The sequence below is a fragment of the Vitis riparia genome, chromosome 15 (assembly GCF_004353265.1).
Source record: "Vitis riparia cultivar Riparia Gloire de Montpellier isolate 1030 chromosome 15, EGFV_Vit.rip_1.0, whole genome shotgun sequence".
NCBI lineage: Eukaryota > Viridiplantae > Streptophyta > Magnoliopsida > Vitales > Vitaceae > Vitis > Vitis riparia.
The window spans coordinates 4,727,030-4,751,458 of NC_048445.1; the positions used below are offsets into that span (position 1 = coordinate 4,727,030).

The following is a 24,429-nucleotide window of genomic DNA, read 5'->3' on the forward strand; positions in this document are numbered from 1 at the left end:
CTACAACTCAAAATTTTATTTTTAAATTAAATTAATTAAAAATAAAATAAAAATAATTATTCATTCATATTGGAATTTTTTTATCTTTCACCGATGTTTTCTATAGATCAAACTTTTTCTGTTAAAGTTTACCAACATGAAAGGATTTTTTTCATGGATATTTATTTGAATTTTAATTTTACACTTTTTAATTAAATAATCTAATTTTTTTATTGATAGAATTTAATTTAAAAAATTAAGGAAAAGTTGCTATTTAAATGCCTTTTATTTATTTATTTTACTTAATTTTAAATAAAATTTAAAATTAAATAATAACTTAAAACATTAAATTATTTGCTTTTATAATATTTTATTTTTATTAACATTAAAAAAAAGAAGTCAATATATTATTTTATTTTATTTAGAAAAAATTAAGCATTTTAACTTTTTTCTATTCAATTAAAAAATTATAATAAATTATAAATTAAATAAATAAATAAAACTTGAAAGTAAATTATAATACAAACATCCTCTAATTCTATATTTTTCCTCTTTTATTCCCTCTATTTTCTTTTTGATATATTTTTCGTCATCTTTCCAACATCAAACAGTCCAAATCTTGTTATATTTTTAGCATTTTTTTTAAAGAGAAATAACCAAAAGAAAGAATAAAATTGAAATAATGATTGGAAATTACAAAAATAGCATCGACCATAATTTATTTAGGGAGAATTACCCAAAATGGTGGGCTGGAAAAAATAATGACTATAAAGACTCACTTTTTTAGAGGACAAATTTACCCTTAAATATGTTTTCTATATTATTTATAAATAAATTGAAATTGTCAATGATGTGGGACCTATACATGATGATAATCACAAGTTGATAGGCAAACAACGGTATATTTCTCAGCTTGAAAAAATTGTTGTCACTTTTGAACAATCGAATGACTGTTTAAAAATTTGCTATTTTTTATTTCAAAAAAATTGAGATTTTTTAAAGAACCTTGTAAAAAAAATAATTTTTAATATCTCATAAATAAAAACCATATCCTAAAGTTATTATATCGTTTTATATATAAAACATACAATTAAAAACTTTGTTATCATAATATAATGAATAATTATTTTTTACGAGCACTCATCAATTAAATAATATATAAACATTCAATTGACTAACACACACCTATTAAATGGAATAACTCACAACTATTTATTAGGTAATATAGCACGTGAAAAAATTAAATTATGTTATAATATATTGTAATGATAATGTATTTATATTGTAAGTATAATGCATTTATGTCGTACCTATATTTCATTACAAAATTAATAATTTTAAAAATGTTTATTCATACCCTATTGGTATTAACACATCGTATTAATATATCAACAACATTTATTTAGTGTTTTGAAATTATTTAATAATTTTTGTATATATATATATATATATATATATATATATATGTATAAACTACGTGAATTCAAATTAGTATTTCATTTGGTCTCATAAATTATTTATGATATAGGTATGTTGTGAAATATGATATGATCATACAAAATTACCATTTTTATAAAAAATTTCATAAATTTCTTAATTAGGTTTTATTGTAATGTAAGTGTATTTATATTGTAATTATAACAGATTTTTGTTATGCCTGTATTTTATAATAAAAGTAATAATATCGAGGATCACCTTTTATACCTTATTAATATTCAACATATCAAATATATTAACATCATTCACTAGATGCATTGAGAAAAAAAATTATATAAAAAAAAAAAAAAAAACACTATGCAAAGGAAAAAAAAAAATCATATAAATTTTTTTATTATAAAAATAAAAAATGATTAAACCTTCTTTATCATTTTCTTATTCTTTTTAGAGAATCTGAATAAAAAATTAAACATTTTATCTTCCTTAAATTTAATACGAAAACATAATTTATCAATTTAAAATATATATATATATATATATATATATATATGAAAAAATCATTATTTTTATTATATAATTATAAAACTTATTTTTTTCTTCATAAAATTAAAAATTATAATAAAAATAAAAAGGTAAAAAAACAATAAATGATATTTTGAAATTATTTTTTAAAAGTATTTTTGTTTTAAATAGTAAATTTAAATAACAAATTATATATAATTATAAGGGTTAAACCCAAAATTTTGATTTAAAATTTAAATATCAATAATTACAATAAATGTGAGACCCATATATCATAAATGTATTGACAAATCAAGTGAAGTATTTTAAATGTTTTGAATTTTAAAAGTTTTAGTTAAATGACAATTTTGGTATATTAAACTTATTAAAGTCCTTCCCAAGAATTATTAAAAGATACCACCACCCTTTCTCATAATTGTTATGCTCAGCCTACCCTTTTGGATAATTCTTCTATTTATTTATTTATAAATGGGTGGGTCCCACCATGAACGAGCCCACGAAGTAACCAAATTTCATTCCACCATTCCACGGAGCTCTCCAACGAGTCGAAAACAGAAGATTGATACGACGCCGTTTAGCAGACGAAGACTGAAATGGACGAGGAGCCCATGTCCGATTTCGGACCCTACGGGAGATTGGTAGAAGACGGCCCCCACGATGGTGGGCCCCAAGTGCACCAAGATTCTGTGCCTCCAAAACCTACCAGTTCCAGATACTCCTGCTGGTGGTCCAATATCGCTCCGCTCCTCACTTTCGTCGCCCTTTTGCTCTTCCTCGTCATCAAATGGTCTGCCCTCGTGTCCTTTTCCAAGGTAATTCACCCTTCTTCTTTTGTTTGGTTCCCGGGAAAATGGAGGAAAAACAAAAAAATGGAAAACGATTTCTCGTTCCTAAATATTTTCTCTGTTGAAAATCTTTTCAAGAAATGAGAATGATCGATTGCCTCTAAAAAAAATTCATGGAAATACGTTTCTTTTCTGTATAGGATACATTCTCGAGTACTCTTATCATTCAAGAAATTAAAATTTTCTAACATTTTCACTTTTTTTATTTACAAGATTGCTTTGAAAATTTCAAGGATATATGTAAGTACTTCTTTGCAAGATACATTCTTGAATACCTGCATCTATCGAGAGGATTCAAGAGATATAAGTAAACTGCTTCAAACATGTTCCTTCGTTCGTGTCCAGGAAGCAATAGCCATTCATTACACCTTGGATCCATTATCGTCCTGATCCCTATCTCGTTTGCAGAATGTAAACCCACTTATCAAATGGCTTGCGGTAAATTTCAGTCCTTTAGAGCTAGCAGCGGCGATATTTGCTTCTTTGGCATTGTTCCCTGCTGCTCTTCTGGAATCTACGCCATCCTTGTGGATTGCAGGAATTGTTTTTGGGTATGAGCTGGGGTTCCTAATAATCATACCTGGGATAGCTGTGGGCGTGACATTACCATATTTCATTGCTTATCCCTTCCGCTCTAAGATCCAAGTCAGTACTGCTCTGTTTCTATTTCATGTCACTCTCTCATCATACAAGTAACATGTATTGATTGTTATTTTGTTTTGATCAGAGATTGGGGTTTAGAATTCCAAAAGACGCTTCCATTGTAAGACTAGCCTTCCAAGGAAATTGGTTTCAACAGTTTTGTACGGTTGTCTTCATTAGAATTTCACCATTTCCATATTGAATGTTCAACTATATTGCAAGTGCCACCAACATCAAGTACAGTGCTTACCTGGTAGGGTCATTAGTCGGAGTGGTGCCTGATATTTTTGCTGCAATCTACAGGTTGGACCTCTTCTTTTTACCCTAGGGTTCCAATTCGTTAATGAATGTTTTTGTTCAAAACCTTACAGAAACAGAGCCTGGAATAACTATGTATATGCAAATTGTGTCATTACAACTTGACCTTGTGTATTTCTCAGTGGGATTTTGATGAGGAACTTGGCAGATGGGACAAAGGATCAGCACCCCATTTCACTGTTGCAGATCATCATCGATAGTATTGGGTTCTGCTCAAGCTATACTGCTATGCTGATCATTGGAAGGCAAATCAAAAGGCTAGAGGATGGAGAGGTTAAACAACTAAAAGAGGCAGAGGTACAACAGGCAGAGACACAAAGGGAAGAGGATCCAGCACAATAGATATAGAACTCACTAGGTTCAGTTTTTACCTACACCCGGTTCATGGTACTTAGGGCTGATCAGCCAAGCAAGTGCCATGTCTAACAGGACAGGCATATCATTCATCTGGATAGTAAACATATGTCTATAGGTGACAAACACACATGTATCGTGTTTTGGATGGAGATAACAAGGAGATCATATAGCAATAAAAACCTTGTCCAGCAACTGGATTTACAATATAGTTTTGCCCATGTTCTCAATAAGTTATCACAGGAACAGTCATGCCCATTCCAACAATGCATGAAGTAACCAATGATAAATGTCCTTCAAACATCATAGCAATCAAGAAAATATTATAACTAAACAAGAAAGTTATGAGCTCAATAAATAACCAAACTATTAATTGAAAGTTAAGGCTCAGAGACGATGTGAGAGTTTGGTGGAACGATTTTTTCCAAACAAGGCCGGCAGTATTTGTAAGTGAAAATGAAACAAAAAAAAAAATGCATGATTAAATTAAACACCTTGGAATAAGTAGATTTAACACCAAGAGAAAAATCCATGAATTGAAAAATAAAAAATGTGTACATATATTGGAAGTGTTTTTTTCTTTTATCCATCCTCAAGTATCTCTTTGTGTACATGCATGCATGTTGTGCTGCAATATTTGTAATTATACCTGTGAAACGGGATTTTACCAGCTAATGATGCATAACAGTAGGAGCAGTTTATGTCAGATGCTATCCCACTTTTTGGTTGTGAACTACTTGGTCCAATGGTTGTACCAGTCCCTTGAGCATTGAGGGATGCAGCTGCTGCTATTCTCCTCTCAGCAGCTGCTGCTCTCTTTTCCCTCTCAGCAGTAGCTGCTCTCTTCAGTTCCTCCTGAATGAAGAACAAAAAAGTTGACCTCAAATTAAAGGTGACCTCAAATTCTTTATTTTAGTCGAGATCCAAAATGATCACAACATGGGAGGCAATTAGCTGAGCAAGCACTAGCTCAAGCAGAACTTTGCTCCCCATTAAAAGTAGAAAGTCAAAATATAGTGAGAGATTGGTGAAACACACCCAGCAAGGTCATGACTCAAAAATAAATAAATAAATAAATAAAATTAAAATTAAAAAAATCTAACCTCTCTGGATACTACTCTGCTACTAGATTGAGGCTGTCCCTTGAGAACTGAAACCGGCTTAGCTCCTTGATTCTCTGAAACTGTTGAGGAATTCTGGGCTAAGGCAGCCTGAGCCTGCATATAAAAAACAGAGGTGATAAGATTAATGAGAAATGCAGTATATAGTTTGATCCTCTAATAATGAGTTATGTTGGAAGACAAGATGTATTAATTGATATAATCATCAAAAGTTACATTCTCCTTTTTGACTTTTGTTAATAAATCACTCACTCACACTAAAACAATTCTCTCTTAAAATAGATTCATCGTAAAGCTATAGCCTAATCCAGTAGCTGCAAGTTACTATTGCTAAGTACAGAAGCTTTCTACGAACAACACGATAAAATATCAGGACAAAGACTGAAGAATGTGCACCTGAGCCTTCTTTTCTTTTGCTTTCCGCAGTTTCTTCAGCTCTTTTGATCTTGCTTTCCTCTTTGCATCTTTATCTGCCTGATAAGGAAAAGAAGACCTATCATCAATTTTTAAATCAACAAAAAATACTAATCATCAAATATAACAATCAAGGTAGCCATGGAAAAAGCACCTCTCAATTGAGAAGATAAATACAAGGATATCAATCTAAGAAAGCAAGGGCTCAAAAAGTATATAACTTGTACAGATAGAACCTATTGAAACCTCATCAAGTAACAAGAATTTTATGCATGCAAGGGACATATAGAAATGACAAAGTAACATGACATTTGCAACTAATTCAGATGCCAAGATAATCTTCATATATGAATCATTAAAAAGCATATCAGCTATACCTGCTTAGCTGCTTGAGATTCCTCCATTTCCTTTGTCAATGCACTGGGCACTTTTGCAGCATGCCAATCCCACTTGTCAAGGTTGGAGGCCATGAACCGTCTAAAAGTATTCCTGACTTCCTTCTCAGTTGTCAGCATATATGGGGTCCTCCCCCTTTCATCTATAATGCAAGGATCCAAACCCTGCTCTAGGAGTTCCAAGACTTTATGACAATCTCCAGACTTTGCTGCTTCATGTAAAGGTGTTGATGAACCAGTAAATTCATGCTCACTCTCACTTGATATGGGCATGTCATCAGATTTTTTGTTACTTGAACATGCTTCAGTGGCTACCCTTCTCTCCAAGTTGTCCTCTGTGCCCACCTTGCTGGACTCTGGGCTGTTGATGCTAATAGTGCTTAACCTTAAAAGTGAATCATCTTTGATGCTTTCTGGAGATTCCGTCTCATCCATATCATAGGCAACTTGTGTCAATTGGTTATATATACGCTGGGCTTCCTTTAATGTAGGCCTTCGAACAGTCAATGGAACATTTCTTGCAGCAGTCTGGTTACTGAAATACGCCTTTTCCCCATTAAAAAGCAGTTGACGATTGTTTGAAGGAGCATAAATGAAGATGCAGGAGGAAGCCTCAAAATAAGGCCTCCAAGAAGCAAGTAATTCTTGAATTTCCTAGAATATTAGTGAGATATATAAATAAGCCAGCAGTAAAAGATCGGGAAAATCAATTTAAATATTACACACATGGTACCAAACTTAAAAATTTGCTGCTGTACAACTAAGGTAATTGTAAAAGATGACTATTGTTAACATAATGGAAAATAAATGGTACAGACATGATAATGTCTCAGTAGAATATCGCACATTCAACAGCAGATGTATCCATACATATTTTAGGAGTTTAAGCAAATACATGCTAGCATGACAGTGTGAGAACAAATGTAAGTGGAAATGGGGGCCTGCGAGGTGAACTGAAGCGTTTTTGAAGTATTAGACCATATCTTTCCTCATGTGATAATTATCACCACACTACAATTAGGTTAATTCAGTAGAACATCTAAATTTCATTCACAAACAGGCATACCTGCTAAAAATCAAAATGAAATTATTCATGAAACAACAAAAGTAAATAGTTTGAAAAGTCTATTGCAAACAAGTTGAACCACCAAATATTGAATACCTTCTTCAGAGCGAGTTCGTTATATCTGCGAAGTGAAGCTCCAGCAGAATGTGCAGCCCTCCCACCTGCATCTTTTGATGACTGCTTTTTACCAGCCTTGGCCCTTACGACATATCTACATGATAACAAAAAAAGTTGACCCATACCCAAAGAGAAAACATCAGATGCATCCAATAATTTTTCAAAATTGGCAATTGAAGTCAGGCTTGAATAAATTCTATTCACTTCCACGCAAAGATAAACACTTGAAAAGATGATAACGCATACCTACTATAATGAAAAACATTATATGATTTTGGCCACCTCTACATAGAGCACCACAATTAGAACTAGTGGGCATGAAGTTAACTAAAAACCATACAGGTTTGAGGATTCTCTCTTTATATTCTTTTGTTTAGTTTTGATAGATTAGTTAGAAGCAATTTCATGGGCCAAAATTGGATATATAATATATGTAATGAAGTATAAATTTTGATCTGTAAAATTGTGCATGAAACAACTGTTGGAAACTGATTAACAATACATCCGTTGTTTGTTTGATTGCAAACAAGTAAAGAGATCTTCAAAAGCTCTATATCTTAACTTTTAAAATGACATTTTTGGATTTTTCTTCCATTAAAATATTAAAATATTCTTTCACTTTCATCATGGTTACACGAGCGGAAAACCCGTTTACTCTACCAATATTGCTATTGCACAGAGAATGGGAAAAATATGTCATTTATTTCTGGGTCTGACCTGTAAGCTACTGCTTTTAGGAGAGAGAAAGCAAGCCACCCAAAGGTGACTGTGAAATCAATTTAGCACGCCTTGTAATTTGGTAAAACACAGTCACCCAATTCAGACTCGCTTTTAAAAAGAAGAAGAAGTTCCCAACTAAGCACAAAGATGGACCATCAATACATAATCCTAGTTAGGAACTACCATATGACCAAGTTCCAATATAACATAACCAGATTTCTTTTCTTTTTGAAGAATATTTTCTCACTACTCTCTCACTTGCTGCATGAGACGATTAAATTGTAAGCAAACATCCCTGAAAGAGTGAAATAGCACACAGATCAAGACCTGATCCTCTTGTAAGTAGCCAATGTCAAGATGTACTATTTCAAGACCTAATCCTCTTTTTTTTTTTTGATCAGAAGACCTAATCCTCTTGGAGGTAGCCAATGTCAATATGAATATAATTGACGATAGTTTGACCAGATTTGGTAGTTCCTCAATGTCGTTAAAGGAAGATGGATGCCATACTACATGTATATGTGTGTGTTCAAATGATTGGACAGCTCAACATTAAATCAATTTTAGGAAATGCTATCCCCACTAGGTCCAAGGCAAACTTAATAGACTCCAAATCCCAATGCTGTGGTTGTGATTCCCAATTGTGCCAAGTCAGCTCAAGGTAGTAGATAGAATCATGTTCAAATTCAGACCTATCTACTTTTCTGGGTATCAGTTCAAATTCCTGTGCATTTGGATAAGACTAGATAATTGAAAAATAAGGATGAAAGATATCATAAGGATCAAAAGAATAAATAAATAATTAAGAAAAAATTATTATAACAATTCTAAATATTATCTATCACTTGGTATTGGTAATGCATAAATCATGAAATTATACACAGGTCTAACATCTCGATCACAGAATTGCATATGATGTTGCCAATGACCTCTGAAGGTCCTTCATTAAAAGATACCCAACTACGTATATCAGTGACTTCATTAGGAAAAGAAAAAAAAAAGGCAGAAAAGAAACCCAGTCAACTCTAGAAAATGGAAAATCAGTGGTATAGTGCTAAATTTAGGAATACTAAATAACAGGAGGTATTACCCTGCGATGACCACTGGAAAATAAAGAAAAATCAGATGGTGATAAAGTTGATGGTGATACAGTTCACCTTTTTATCTCCATTAACCTTATTTGGATAATTGAATCAAGTAAATGAGGAACACTAACCTGTGGAATGTTTTGTGAGCCACAACAGAGTTACCATCAAAGACACAGCCAGCAAAATGCCCACCACTAGCAAGCAACACAACCCTCAAATGGGTATTATCCCTAGGCTCGTGGATCACAGTTTTCAACTTCTCAATCACATCACTCTCTTTCAAACATGGCATGCAACAACCAGGGTCGTTCTCATATGAAATATTTTCAGATTCATCCAAAACTAAACACTTCCAAAGTGAAACTTTCTCCCCTGTCTGAAGCTGAATAAATAGCTTTCGTTTAACATTGTCATCTGAACCCTTGTGCATGTCATTCTGGGCCCAAGATCTCTTGTCAACTTCATCTTCTGATCCTGATATACTCGATATATCATAGTCTTTGAACAAAGTATCTGCAGTTAGCTCATCAAAGTCTTCCTCTTTCACAATACCCTTTCCGGCGATGCTCAACTTTACCTGAGAAAACATATTAACAAATAAATGCAATGAAAATGATTGGGGAAACAACAATGAAACTGTTTGCTTTGTCAGAAACAGGAAATTTTTTTATCTAAAACTTCAAGATGGACACATAATAATTAAATGTTCTTAATAAATGTAAGAACAATGACACTCTCCAAATAATACACTCTCGTGACACAGTCTCAGACTTGCTTCTCTGACAATACAGTAATTCAGTGCAACTTCTGGGACTGACACTTCTGATAGAATAAAATCAGTTCAACTCTTAAACTTTGCAACTATCTTACAAAACATGCCCAAAAGAGCGATAGATATATCAGTTTTTTCATTCAGATATTTGCATAAATAAGAACAGTGTATCATGGTTTTTCATTCATTACAAAAAGACAGAAGCTTTAGCAAAAATAAAATAAATAAAGCATCAAAATCTATATAAATAAATAAAAAACGATTTTCGAATTCAGGATCAACAAAGACAAAAACTTTACAATTCACCATCATAAATCTAAATAATTGAACATAATTTCACAATTCCAAAATTCCAATTTTTGCTTTCCATTCCGAGTGTTGCACGCATGAGCACCTGGTTTTATAAACAAAATCTTTGTCAAATTATAAGATTTTACAGGAAACATTGCCGCCAATGAGCTCAATTGAGCAATAGGAGAACGAGAGCGCCACCGTCCATTATTGAAAACGCATCTAACCCTAGAATTTTCCTTTGTTATGATAGCAAAAATCAAAATTTGGGGGCAGAAGCGTAGAGTTCTTACATTGAACCGATGAACATCGGATTTGAAATGGGAGCGTTGGTCTTGGAGGGAGTCGAACTCGGACTTGCAGGTGTTGCAGGACCATCTGGACAGAGAAGTATTAGCACTGTGCTCCAACTTCTTGGACTCGTCTAGGGTTTCGAGAGTTGAGCTTGGAGACGCAGCCTTCGTTTCTGAAAAAAGATTTGCAGAAGACGACGACGACGAAGAAGAAGAAGAAGAAGAAGAAGGAAGGAGACGACAGGAGTACAAGAAGGTTGTAGGAAGGTCGAAGATGGAACGGTGTCGTTTCTCTTGCTGTTGATTGCCCTTCTCCATTGCCATCGACGTCCCCTTGCGTCTATGCTTTGCCTTTTTGCCTCTCTCTCGAGTCGTTGCCTGGATGGATAGCATTTAAACGACGTCGCTTTAAATTCCTCTTTAAAAATTATTTCCAATTTTTTATTTTAAATCTAAGATATTTAAAAAAAAATTAATTAAATTTTTTTAAATAAATTTTAAAAGTGATTATCATTTTTAGATAAATTTCAAAGAATTATTTTAATTTATATATAAATTAGTAAAATTACTATTACTTTTAATCATTAAAAAATGCTTTTATCATAAAAAGTATTTAAAAAATAAAATATTTAATAAAATTAAAAAACCACTTATAATATTTCCTCGAAAAAGTATTATAATTCTCTTAAAAATATTTTACCGAGGTTTTATTATATACCATCCCTACCCTTCTTATTTATTATTTTCAAGAGGAAAATTTTGATAAAATTTTGAACTCATAATGGTTAAAAAGTGCATTTATCAAAATATTAATTAATTACTTTTAAAAATTTTAAATTTAAGATAGCAAAAATTTGATAATACTCCAATTTTGAAAAGATAATATTTAAAAATCATTATCAAAGAAAGTCTCAAAAACTTCTTATATATTATATAAAAATTACAATACTTTTTCTGACAAGTTGTTCTTTCTTTTAGTGTTTCAAATTATATTTTTTTAAATGAAATAAAATATATTTTTATTTTTAACAAATAATTAATATAAACTAGAAGGACTCGTGTGAGGGAAGAATATAAAACATCTTTTAGTTTTGAATGATAAAAAATAAAATATTAGATGTAAAAAAAAATATTAAAAGTATTTTATATTTTTAAATCGATTTTTGTTTTACTAAAAATTAGAGAATTATTTTAAAAAACTGTTGTCAAAAATTATATTTTAAACCAATTTTCAAAAATACTCAACAAGCATGCTTTATTTTTTCTGTTTTAAGAAAGCAAATATTTTATAGGAGAGATTGTATAGGACTTTCAGATGGAGAGTTCACTGGGTAATTATTGTCACCGAATTTTAAATATTTTTAATTGGTATTAAAATAAATTTAATTTAAAATAAACAAGTTGGCATTTTTTATTTATTTTTTAATTATTTTGCCATCCAATTTTATTTTATTTTTTGAAGTAAAATCCCAAATTCGGCCTCAATCCAAATTACCCCTTTCCGGTTCCCATGTGATTCATCACACAGCCAATGCCACCGACAAATTGAGATACCCAAAGAAAAAAAAAAACATTAAACCAAATTTAACTTATCCATTTTTAGGTTTTATTATTTATATCTTAATCTTATTTATTTGTATCTTTATATCTTAATTCTATTCATTTGTAATATAATGACAATTCATGTTGTGTCAAAGTTTAGGTATTTTATTACATAACTCAACCTAAACCCAACTGAATAATAATCATGTAAAAAAATATAAATTTAAATATTACTTAATTATTAAACAAGTAACACGTCGTATTATTTTGTTGATAATTAAGTCCTCTTAATCGAGTTAGGTTTATATATATATTTATATGATTAATTTTTCGAAAAAACATGTTTATAATTTAATTACCATATTTATTTAAAAATAAATCAGATATGAATTAAATAGTTTAAAAATATAATTAAGTTAATAATAAAATTATTAAATGGTTAAATTCAAATTAAATTCGTATTATGCATATTGGTTCAAAAATTATTTGTTTATTAAATAGGTTATATGTGTTTATCAAAACTATGGGGTTTCCCTCCATGTGTCCTTCCCGAACTTAAGACCCTTTGATAGATCAAGGCAAATGTATAACCTCGTCTGGAATCACTTCCTTTGGACCAAGATAAGTTCCGTTTGATACCAGAAGTGAGAAGCTTTCCTTCTTTTATAATGCGAGACAAAATGAACAGACCAAGCTAGTTGACCTTTCAGATTAGCCTACAATACCAGACAGAATAGATAGACCAAGCCAGTTGGACCTATCAGACGAGTAAATTAATGCAGTAAAGTCCTTAAGATTTCTGGCATGCGTGGTCAACCATACCTGATATCTCAGCGTCAGTCTAGATGCTTGATGTCTGAGCGCCAGACTAAACGCCTGACATCTGAGCAATGACCTAAATGTATGACGTCTAAGCATCGAACTAGACGTCATTTACACCCAAAAGTTAATGTTAATTAATCGTTACACACAATCCCAAATATTGGCAAGCTAAATGAACAATTAGCTACACGATCCAAGATTTTGGCACGATAGTTAGCAAATGGCACAAGTCAGTCGCCCTTACTAGATGTGATTGCCCAGTCTACGCCGCAATAACTGCGTTGACTGTCCTATCAATGCTCGATTTTTGTCGAGTAATCATCATTACAAGAAAGATAATGATGGTATTATCAACTCTATGTAAACCCCTCAGGAAGCACGAACAAGGTACACATACTCTCATTCTCTCCCAAAAAATAATTGAAGCTATTCTTGTTGATTTTTTATTTAAGCTTAAGAGGAGCGTGCCTGGATCACCCATCCGGACATCTTTTTGTGCAGGGAAGAAGTCCGTTTAGCTTTGACTGGAGTCAGACATTTCACCATCAAATATTTTAGCAGTGAAGCTGGACGGACTCCTCAAGAAACACGAATAAGAGAAGAAGTCCACCTGACTCCAATGAAATTGGACGGACTTGAATCTCGACACCAACAAAAACTCGTTTATAATCAATCAAAAACCATGAAAAATATGTGGGTTCGTGTCATAGTGGTGAATCGAGTTAAGTTTGTACCCATATTCCACCATCGAATATTTTGTTTTATAGATACGACATTTCAACATTTTCCTTGAATTTGAAGCTCCACTTCATATTGAATTTGAAGCTCCACTTCTTTTTCTAGGAACTAGCTTAGCATTTTCCTTGAATTTGAAGCTGCACTTGATGGTTTCTAGTAACTCTTTTTCGAAATTTGACTTGAAGATAAACCCAAATATCCACTACACACCACACACTTTGAGATATGCCCTACCATGATCCTGGTAGTGGGATCCAACTGTGGCAAAGCCAGACACCATTATCATACAAACAGAGTTATCTCATTGGTCATATCTATTTATATGCAGATGAATTGCTTATTCCGTTTGGAATATTCCCAGGTCCAAGTCTCTGTTTTTTTTTAATGTTTGGGATATGGGTTTTATAGAATTTTGAGGGTCAACAAGGTTCTGTGGTTGAAACCAAGCCAATTAGGTCAATAGTTTTGAGGGATTTTTTCATATTTAATGAAGGAGTTTAAATTTATATATCTTTTTTATACCTTGTCGGTGATCCAAAACAATGGGTGGATTTTGTTTTCAAAATGATAGAATTCTATTTTTACTAATGGGTTCCAACTCATAGCCTCCTCACATTAGTAAGGTTCATTAAACTTAATATCACAATGATCATATCCCTCCTCGTTATGAAAAAATAAGGGTTTTATGAGAGTTACTTTTTATATTTTTTATACTTTTTGGATATATGAGGTGTTATCTTCATAAACTATAGAAACTTTATCGGGATGACATAGCTCTTTTGTGGATAAAAAACATAAGAAGGTTTGAAGAACAAACTTTCTGTGTTTATTCTGAACGATTTTGGAAAATAAAAAATAAAATTACATTCGATAATGAAGTTTTTTCTTTGCATATGTTGAAAAAGATTTTATTTTACTCTCTTTAGTGAGAGTTTAAATTGTTTATAGATGATTATATGTCGACTTCAATAATTTTTTATATTATTTTATTTTTCTTTTATTTAGACCTTGATGGTGAAAGGAGATTTGTTTCTAGTATGCTTTTGGAACTACTCTTTTGATAGCTCTTCTTAATTCAATTTAAACTCTTTATTTATCAAAACAAAAAAAATATTTTGTACCTCATTTATATTTTGGTCCAATTGAATATATTTATTTATTTTGGTGTCATTTATTTACACCTTAATTAATGTATTTACACTATAGTTGAATAACTTAGATTTTATTATTTGGTACCCAATGAAAAATAAAAATAATCACATGTATACAATTTGATCTTATTATTTGGTACCCTACTTTCATCTTATTGAATTATACCTTGATCCCATTAATCTGTACTTTCGATTCCATTTATTTTCTATCTTGATAGCTTAATTCATGGTTGGATTTGACCATAAATCCGTGACCTAACAATTTCCTAATAAATATAAATATTTTGGATGGATGTCAGAATTTTATGAGCAAATTTATTTTCAGTTGGCCTAGCTTGCATGTTCCTAGTGGGTGGCTTATATGCCCCAAATCAAGAACACCTCGATTCCCACCCAGTGTTATTAGGTGGACCACATAGCAAAAACCAGAGGGAGAGGCCAAAACCTAATAAATGCAGGTAATAATAACTGGACTCCACCTCCACACTCTGATTTTATTTAGTTTTCTCACAAACTCGTCCGTTCGGGAAAGTTCTAGTGACTTCTAGTTAATACATGATTTGGAGGTCTCCACCAATCTAGACCATTCATGGTTTTAATTTCCATTTATAAGCATAACACCACATTTTAAATACAGGAATCTTTGGGCATTCTTTGTCCTCACCGACATTTTTTTTTTTTAAAAGAAAGAAGAAGTCATTATCACTGGCCGAAATAAGTGGCTATGCGGAGAAAATGAACGCTGTTTAATCCATAGATGGCTGCCACTGAATGCGAGTGGGGAAAACGGTTGTCCATATGCCATCACATGGCTCCTGTCAGATCCTGCAATCCACGCCCTTGGTTTCCACCCATCATGGCTATATCTCCAAGAAATTTTTGGATTTAAAATAATACAGTGCGTAACACCCGATAATAACAACATGTTTCTCATAGAAAAAAAGCTGAACAAATACAATCAACAACTCCAGTGTCCTCACTATCATTTCCACTGCCCTGTGCTGCTAAAATGCGCAGCTTCATCGCTGCACCCCGCCCCCAACCATAAATATTGATGAAAATAAATTAAAAACAAAAGAACAAAAAACCCTCTCTGCCCAAGCTAAAGTAAGAAAAAGGAAAAACCGTGGAAAAATAAAGTGAAATAAATTAACAATCCAAGGAAATTACTATTCAGGACAAGAGAACGGTGAAAATGACCGTGGCGAGTAGTTTCAACACTGCCGGAGCGGTGACGTCGACAGCCGATTTGTCCGTCGTGCTGTTTTCTGATTCAGCAGGGGCATCTGACGGAGAGCCTTCCGGCGACTCCATCGGTGGAGCTGGAGGGGAGGAGACGGGTGTAGGTGCTTCGGCAGCTGGTGAAGGGCTTGGAGAGACCGCCGGAGTCGGGGAGGGGGATGACACTGGTTCCGGTGCAGGTGCCGGAGATGGAGATTTTCCGAACAACTCGGTCGGGAGGAGTAAGTTGTCAACGGTGAAGAGGCAGAGTGGCGTAGCGTCAAGCACGGTGTCGGCTACTCTGGACGAGTCCACGCCGGTCTTCAGGGTAACGGAATCTCCGGCGGTGGACACTGTTAGATCGTACTTCCCTGCGCCGCTAGTTGCAAGCGTGCTGATCGGATCTTTGCTAGTCTTCAACGACCCTATCGGACTGTATGCAGCGACAGCATGATACTGCAAAAGCGTCACCAGCTCAGCATTGGTGAGCTTGGTCAGATCAGGCACACCATCAGCTTTGAAAGCCTCATCATTAGGCGCGAAAACAGTTAAACCTTTCTCCACCGCTGATTCATAGATCTTGATCACACCAGTCGACACAAGCAACGACGCAAACGTCTTGCATCCAGCTTTCTCAAGCAAACCCGTAATGTTCACATCAGAAGCCGACGGAGCCGGAGCCGTCAGAAGCCCCGGCGCAATGATCGGCGCGCTGATCTCAAGAACCGAGATATTGTACGGGATCTGCTTAACACTCTTCGTGTAACTCGAGTCAAGCTTGGAGCCGGGAGCCGCCGAGCCGAAACCGACCTTGCCACCTTTCAGATCTGTAATGTTTACAAAACCAAGATTTCCAGGAGCATTACCGGTGGTTTGGTAGAGAGTGGTGGAAAGAGTGGTGCCATCGGAGATTTCGTGGAGCTTTTTGCCGTCGTAGTAGTCCAAAACCACGAGGAGCATGAGAGCCTTTTTGATGACGGAGAGGGGGTGTTTCCCGGCCAGCGCCGACATAGCGGCATTGTTGAGGACAAGGCAGGTGAGTGTTTGGCGACTGTTGATCTCGTCGGCAAGCTTAGTTTGGCTGAGGTAGCTGTTGTAGAGGCTGTACTCCGGGAAGGGAGAGAGCATATCGGTAATATTGTGAGCTCTGACGGAAACGGCGAGCGTGGAGAGAGCGAAGACGAGGAGGTGTAATGCACCCATGGTGGACGTTAGCAACTTGGCAGAGCTGTGGGTGAGGGGGAGAGAGTGAAGAAATGGGAGAAGGACATAGGAGTTAAAAGAGAGATTTGGGGGTAACTATGGTTACAGCAGTGGAGTAAAGTTAACCATAGTTAGCGGTTGGAGGGGCCATGTGAGAAGAAGCATTTTTTGGTCACAGCTGGAAATCTAAAGGTGAGTGACTCAGTGGTACTCTGGCATTGGCATACACCATTCCTTTTACGTTAAATTACGATGATGCCCCTCACCTTTTTATGTTTTTTTACAACTTAACGGCTTGATTTTCAAGTAACGGTTACTTGGGTTTAATAACGGTTGTTAACTCATGCGTCCAGGCTCAAACCAACCCTGGTTTATGTAACTTCGTGCTTACAGCATACGATGATTGTTTTGCTGCCTTTGAGTCTCTGACCTGGTGCTTTGACTTTTGCCTTTTAGGCCTAATTAAAGTAGGCCCAATTGTGCAGGATTAGAATGAATAGAATTGGGCTCTAGATTTGAGGCCTGCTATACACCGAGAATAATATTTCAACATGAGTTGTCCTAGATTCGTCAACCGCCCATATGCTTCTTAAATTTATAGAGGAATTATTAATCTTGCCTGTGTCTTTGTGGACAAATCAATTAAATAACTTATTCAGTTTATAAATTATTTTCACCTTTGAAAGATGATGGGACTTAGCTGGCTTATAGAATTACAGCTCATTGAGCTCGAATGCTCGGCTGGACCAAAGCCAGATAGATCATCACTTGCTGACTTGTTACAAAACTGGAACACGAGGATAATAGTAAGAGCATGTTAACTTGGAAGTTAAAGAGACAAGTTTTCATATTCATTCACCATCAGCTCTCTTACCTTCTTAGAGTAGCTTTGAAATCTGACGTGGCATGGCAATATGTTTTCAAAGCATATATAAAAATTACATAACATATCTCATTAGTCTTATAGTGCAAGTCTTTTGGACTCATTTTCTTTTCTTTTTGGGCTATTTCTGTCTTTACACGTGCACTATTGTAAACAACGTTAAAAATGGGCTGATTTTCAGGTTCAGCATAAGTCGGCTGATCTTGTGTGGAAAGTTTGGGTTGAGTTTGGTGCAGCCAAGTTTGGGCCGGGGGCTCGAAGGAAGCATTGCCCAACTGAACCCCAGCACGGTTTTAGGCTTGGGCTTGGGTTCATCTTCGGCCCAACCCGTCAGAGAGAAGCGTTAAACAGGGGGTCAGAAGCAGACACTTTTCTGACGCAACAGAAGCGCACCTGTCAGTGGCAGTCCGATAGAGGCCCCCACCTAATGCATGGTAGATAATCGGGGCCCACGTAACTGAAGGGGGTGACGTGTCAGATCATGCCAGACAAGCACACTGACAAGACGCGTGAAGAACAAGTGCCACTCGCCACCTCAGAGCGCCGTGTGAGCCACGGATGAGCAGAGGGGAGGAAAGTGAAAGAGGGGAGCACGCATTTCATCTGAATTTCGCCTGCCGAGACTGCCGAAAAGGCTGAGGGGCGTGTCAGAGAGGTCCGACATCACACACTTTAATCTCTGCCTGGACTGTTTTCTCGCTCTAGAAATGACTAGTCTCATTTGAGTGTGTTTTTTGTTTTTTCGCTTTTCAAAAACACTTTTGAAAAACACTTTTGCAATATCAGTTTCATTTCGCTTGTCACTCTCTCCTTCTTTATAGTTCCCCTCGTTCTCTCTCTCTCTCAGTGGTTTCAGATCTGTTTTTGATGTTTCTGCAGCTGCAACCCACTCTCTCTCTCTCTCAAACGCATACTATCTTTCTATAAAACGACAATAGCTTTGGTTTTTAGTCTGTTCCTGAGACCCATGCGAGAATGGAGGCACAACCGCTTCGGTGTATTGCTTCTGGAGACTCGGGTTCTCTATTTTGGCTCTCCGTGGGTCTTGATTGTTTGTGAGTATTCGTTCGTTTGATTTGATTTGATTTTTTTTTTTTTTGGCGGGTTTGCAGGGACGAGCTGGGACACGGCATCACCATCGATTAAGCTTGGTCTTGGGATTGGTGTTGGCTCTGGGCAGAGCACTGTGATCAAGCAAAGAAAGTCTGGGTTCACGCCTGCACAGTTGCGTGAGCTTGAGCAGCAATCTCTCATTTCGAAGTACATGGTAGCTGGTCTCCCTGTTCCTGTTCATCTTGTTCTTCCAATTTGGAAGAGTGTGGCAAGCTCTTTTGGGTCCACTGACGGTGGGATTTATAAGCAATACCCAAGTTGTAAGTCAAATTGCCAGGTTTTTGTAAGTCTTCTGGCTTATTTTCTTTTAAAGAATGATTTTAGCCGGTTAGAGTCGCGTCTTTTTTGTTGTTTTTGGGTTTTTGGGTTGAAATTTGATATGGATTTATGTTTATTAGATTGAGTTCGATTTTTTTTCTGGGAATTTATCTGAGAAGCCATGATATCTAATTTTGTGTTTTGAGATGATTTTATACTAATTAGTTTTATTTGTGCCTGCTTCTGTGCATTTATTTGAGAAAATTTGTTCTGGTTTTGTATTTTGAAAAATGGGTTTATGTTCATGACTCTTGGAATTTGAGAAGGGTTTTAGCCAAGTAGGATGAGTTAGCTTTGTTACTCTGGATTTATTTGATATTCTTTTTCCTGGGTTCTGCTTTTGGGATCAGATTACATTTGTAAGTCTTTAAATTTAAGATGAGTTTTATTTTATTTCATTTTATTTTTTACATCAATAGATTGATTCCAGTTTGATTCTACTGAATTGGTTCAGAAATTTGATTTGCCTTCCCTTTTCCATTCAGTCATAGGTTTCAGTCCTCAGGGATTTGATTGTAGGAACGTCATGGATCCTGAACCAGGAAGGTGTAGGAGAACAGATGGGAAGAAATGGAGGTGCAGTAAGGATGTGGTTCCAGACCAGAAGTACTGTGAGCGGCACATGCACCGTGGCCGCCAGCGTTCAAGAAAGCCTGTGGAAGCTCCTGCAATTGCTTCTCATGTTACAAGACCAACCTTCAATTCGAGTATGGAGTCCGAGAGTTCAAAAACCGATCTCACCATTGCAGTCCCCCTAAGTCTTCAACTCATGGCCCCCTCTTCCAATAATACCAGCACTGGCAATAACACTGCCACCACCACCACCACCACCACCACCACCACCACCAACAACAACAACAGTAATCAAAGAGAGAACAATTTCAGTGGAAATAAACAGACCTCTGCTGCCACTGCCACTGCCATTAGCGACAAAGAAAGGAACTACTTTAATGGCAACAAAAACTTCAACACTACCTCATTGGCCTTAGCAGCCATTACCAAGAATGAAAGCAGTAACAATGCTAATGACAGTAAAGACTTTACCACCATTATGAACATGGCTGTTTCCACCACCTCCAGCAAGAACAGCAAAAGGAAAAGAACTGATAACATGGATGAGGAAAATGGTCGCAACCGTGCCAGTGACAACAACATCAACAGAAGCAGAAACAATGGAAACAACAATAATGTTGGTAGTAATGTGTCTCCAGGATTGGACTTCTCCCCTAAGAGTGTTCTTCAAGGTGAGACCAGTAAGACTGAAGAGCGATTCTCATTTCAAAGTTTCACTCACAGACATGCAAACACAAATATGCATACGCACGCGTGCACACACACACACACTCTTCACACGGTATGTTTGAAGAACAATTTTCAAGGTCTTGAGGGGTTGTTTTAGTCATCAGAAGCTGTCATTGGTTTTTGTTGGATAGCATGGTAGGAATAACCTGATCTCCCTTTACCATTTGAAGGGATATCTTGATCTTCGATGATCTTACCTTGTTGAGGATGTCATTTTATCTTTTCAGTGAATATATTTTTAGCATATCTTCCTGGCTTTCTTTTCCTGAAATGATTGGTCATGGAATGCTAAAAGGTAAACTGGAATTTTATTTTCTTACCTTGTAGAAGTGATGCATTTTAGTTAGTTACGCTCTAGTGGAAGTCCATTGTTTTGGTTGATTGAATATTTTGTTCTGGAAGATCAAAATCATTTCTGTCTAAACAGATAAACTTGCATCATGATCAGGTTATATGCTTTTGTTTATGCATTTTGGGGTCCTGTTAAGAGATTTTGATCATTGATTTTATGATATAAAGAAAAATGCTGATTTCTTTTGTAAAAATTGTATGAGTACAGTGCACGGAAAAGCGCTATTTCGGGCTTGACTAAGACTTGAAAAGCATAGGAAATTTACATAGCCAACCAAAATAAGGAATTTTTTTGTAGGCTATACCACCACCATGTTGTAATTTTGGCTGTTGCACCACTTACACGCATGGAGTCTGAGAAGTAATTACTTGGCAGGTAGTATGTACACTATTTCTGCGGCTTTGAGCCTTAATTTTGTTTGCAAGAGCAGACTGTCTGTGGCCAATAGGTCTGATAATTACTACCTAACTAATGCACTTTCTAGGGGTCTAGCTTGAGGTTTCTTAAAACAGATACAAGTTAGGGTTGGCGTCCATGGACCTAATGGGTCTTTGCACCAAATATTCTGTGTTGATTGATGAACCATGCATTCACAATAGGAATGGTTGACTCCTTAGTCCATAACATTTATTTTAAGAATGATTGTTGTATTTAAATGATGTCAAATTTATATGTTTGGATTCTTCTGCTTTGACACCCATTATTCATACTAATCGAGTAATATGCTTGGTTGTCACTAATGTGCATGTGATAATTTCATTTTCTCTGTTCTCTCTTGCTTTCTATAAATCTTTGGAAGAGATTTGAGGTGCTTTCCCTACCCACTTTTATGCTCCATATTTTTCTGCAAAGAACGGAATTTTGAAATTTAAGAATTATGGGTTGAATTGTGATGATATTAAAAGATTTCTCCTCTTTCCTGTCCCTCCCACAACCAGTTGGGACATTCAGATATTTCTTTCTGATGTTGTCTGTTAGATTTCTTAGTGAGAATTTAAGTTGAATAGTAGAGCTCTTTTTAACTGATTTAATTTGTGATGTTGGGTTCTTGTGAGAATGAGTAATGGGGTTTGTTTGCTGCTTGTTATTGTTTCCAGTTATGGGTTGCAGTAGCTCATGCTTCGATTACAGAAACTATGCAGAACCTGAACCGGGGAGATGCAGAAGAACAGATGGGAAGAAATGGCGATGTAGCAGAGATGTTGTCCCTGATCAGAAATATTGTGTCCGGCACATGCACAGAGGTGCCAAAAAACATGTTGGAGTCTCTCAATCAGTTGCAGTTTCAGCTGCCATTCATAGTAATTGCCGTCCCCCTACCATACCCAACAAAACTCGCATTTCCATAAATTTGAACACCAATCTCTCCATCTCAATCCCAGCAAATCCCCAAACAATATCCCATGACGGAGAAAGTCCTACTGCCAGCAGCAGCAGCGAAACCACAATCACCAATTAAACTAGTAACCTTTCATAGATGTTGGGCTCTTGCCATAATATGCTGAGTGGAATACTGAACCTCCTTGGTATTTTCCTTTTGCCCCCCTTCTTGGTTTTACCCTTGGTTCTGAGACCAGTTTCTGATCCTGAACATGGAAAACAGGGTTTCTTTCATTTTTTTTTTTTTTTTTTTGTTCTTTTAATGGGGAAAGACATTTTTTTGGGCACTATATATCCTTTGAAAATGTTGATTTTGTTCTGCTTAAATGTCATGTTTGTTTTGTATATATATGCCATTGCTTCCTTCTATATGTGCCTCTCCTTCATTTTGCTTCACACACCCTTTTTCCAAAGGTGATTCATGCTCTTTCTTTTGACTTCTGTTGGCTGTGTTTATTACAAGCTTCTGTAACCCCTTGGATCTGTGGTATTAAAGACAGGACATACGTAAAACTGCCTTTTTGTGTCCAATGAAGGGGCTGCTCATCATAAGGGAAATAGAAAGAGAATTTTCAATCTTATGTCCTTATCCAAATTATTCCCTCCCTTCTAAACATTAGGATTAGTACTTTTAATTTAATTTCTTTCCTTTGATCCCAATTATTTCCTAAATACATCTTATTTAAGAAGCAATCTATGTTTTCTTCTAAACAAGACTCTAATGCTTCTTCTTCCATCTGTAATCATCATGAGTTTCTCTTGTTGCAAAATTGTATCTCAAAGGTTTGATTGAGAGTGGAATTTACAGAAGCTGAAGTATAATTTGGAATGTGGTGTTTTCATCAGCTGTTGCAGCTTCGCCATCCCTCCATGCTTATGGCTAGAGTTCCTCGTTCTCACTTCTCGTGGCTCTACCTGAAGGCTTTAGAGTGAGTGCATTGCCAATGGATTTTGGATTTTTAATTATAGAAAAATCCATAGGCCCATTTGGCAAGTCTTTCTAAAAGTGTAAGATGAATAAATATGGAATGTGATGGAATTTGGGTGATTATCATCAATGCCTGTCCTGTAGATGACACTGGTAGATTCACCAGTGAAAGTAAACCTAATTAAGAATAGGTTAATGAAATCAATAATACCCAGGCAGGCGGTTTAGCGTATTTTTGAATTGTGAGTCCTACGAGCTCTGGAAGATAACAATATGCAAATATGCTAAAAAGACTTCAGATATTTTAACTATCACACATGAGGATGGTTTTGTGGTGAGTTTGGACGAGATGCAAATGTTGACCTCTTGGTTTGATAGCATAAAATGGAGATGAACGAGTATGTTAAGCTTAGTGACATAGTGTAAGTTACAACTTAGGTGAAAACATCATTGAATCTAAAGATGTGTAAACAATGTTGAGATATTTTCTTGATGGATTCAAACCTAAAGTTATTGTCATAGAAGAGAGTAAGGGTATGATGGATATGTAACAAAAGAAGAAATTGGCGTCGCCCGGACTTGAACCGGAGACCTTCAGTGTGTTAGACTGACGTGATAACCAACTACACCACGACACCGTTGAGACTTGAACTGAAAACTTTATATAAACAAATATTAGATGACATGAGGCGAGTGTTTTTGTATCCACCACTATCAGGGTGGGTTTGAAAGAAGCTCGAACCGGTTTGGGGAGGATTGTGAATGGAAAATAATTTTATTTGCTTTACATTTTTTTTAACACATAAAATAATAAAATTTATAAGAAAAGGGACTTGAGCCAAGTAAAAAGACTGCTCAAAATTTTGGTTGGAAGCCAGGAACCGACCAATTGAATATAGAAAAGTGGGAAGTTATGGTGATGGATTCTTATACCAGCAATGCTTAGTACCTCCCTGATGGGAAGATTAATGTTTCCACAGGAGCTCCATTGCTATATGCCATCTCATGAAATTCTCTTGGAAAATATTTCAGTTTTGAGCTGAATGGCAGAAGCCCTCGTTCAAGAATCCACTCATCCTCCTAAAATATGGGAAAATTTAAT

General features: G+C 35.5%; 4 protein-coding genes and 1 non-coding gene across 8 annotated transcripts; 2 read left to right on the top strand and 3 right to left on the bottom strand.

Moving 5' to 3' along the window:
* Positions 1-2,471: 2,471 nt before the first annotated feature.
* LOC117932447 lies at positions 2,472-4,306 on the top strand. Of its 3 annotated transcripts, none has more exons than XR_004654180.1 (4): positions 2,472-2,750; positions 2,997-3,428; positions 3,511-3,728; positions 3,866-4,306. XR_004654180.1 is itself a non-coding variant. In XM_034853701.1 (3 exons), exons 1-3 carry the CDS (start codon positions 2,532-2,534, stop codon positions 3,625-3,627), a joined length of 573 nt encoding a protein of 190 aa, XP_034709592.1. In that variant the 5' UTR covers positions 2,472-2,531; the 3' UTR covers positions 3,628-4,306. The 3 variants fall into 3 exon arrangements, 1 of the variants encoding a protein (XP_034709592.1); XR_004654179.1 differs by having other exon boundaries at positions 3,192-3,428; XM_034853701.1 differs by having other exon boundaries at positions 3,192-3,428; positions 3,511-4,306.
* A 145-nt stretch (positions 4,307-4,451) lies between these two features.
* Positions 4,452-10,726, bottom strand: LOC117932446 (ankyrin repeat and zinc finger domain-containing protein 1). Its single transcript, XM_034853700.1, has 7 exons — positions 10,375-10,726; positions 9,147-9,595; positions 7,190-7,304; positions 6,010-6,681; positions 5,615-5,692; positions 5,201-5,314; positions 4,452-4,952 (listed from the first exon to the last, which is right to left on the bottom strand). Exons 1-7 carry the CDS (start codon positions 10,696-10,698, stop codon positions 4,680-4,682), a joined length of 2,025 nt encoding a protein of 674 aa, XP_034709591.1. The 5' UTR covers positions 10,699-10,726; the 3' UTR covers positions 4,452-4,679.
* Positions 10,727-15,518: 4,792 nt separating this feature from the next.
* Positions 15,519-17,106, bottom strand: LOC117932130 (fasciclin-like arabinogalactan protein 10). Its single transcript, XM_034853188.1, has one exon. It carries the CDS (start codon positions 17,049-17,051, stop codon positions 15,801-15,803), a length of 1,251 nt encoding a protein of 416 aa, XP_034709079.1. The 5' UTR covers positions 17,052-17,106; the 3' UTR covers positions 15,519-15,800.
* A 1,518-nt stretch (positions 17,107-18,624) lies between these two features.
* LOC117932129 (growth-regulating factor 4-like) lies at positions 18,625-22,770 on the top strand. 2 transcript variants are annotated; one of them, XM_034853187.1, is made up of 4 exons: positions 18,625-18,931; positions 19,047-19,307; positions 19,851-20,609; positions 22,117-22,770. In XM_034853187.1, exons 1-4 carry the CDS (start codon positions 18,910-18,912, stop codon positions 22,476-22,478), a joined length of 1,404 nt encoding a protein of 467 aa, XP_034709078.1. In that variant the 5' UTR covers positions 18,625-18,909; the 3' UTR covers positions 22,479-22,770. The 2 variants fall into 2 exon arrangements, with proteins under 2 accessions (XP_034709078.1, XP_034709077.1); XM_034853186.1 differs by having other exon boundaries at positions 18,626-18,952.
* Positions 22,771-23,891: 1,121 nt separating this feature from the next.
* Positions 23,892-23,965, bottom strand: TRNAV-AAC. Its single transcript has one exon. It is a non-coding gene; the product is annotated as a tRNA-Val (tRNA).
* Positions 23,966-24,429: the final 464 nt, after the last annotated feature.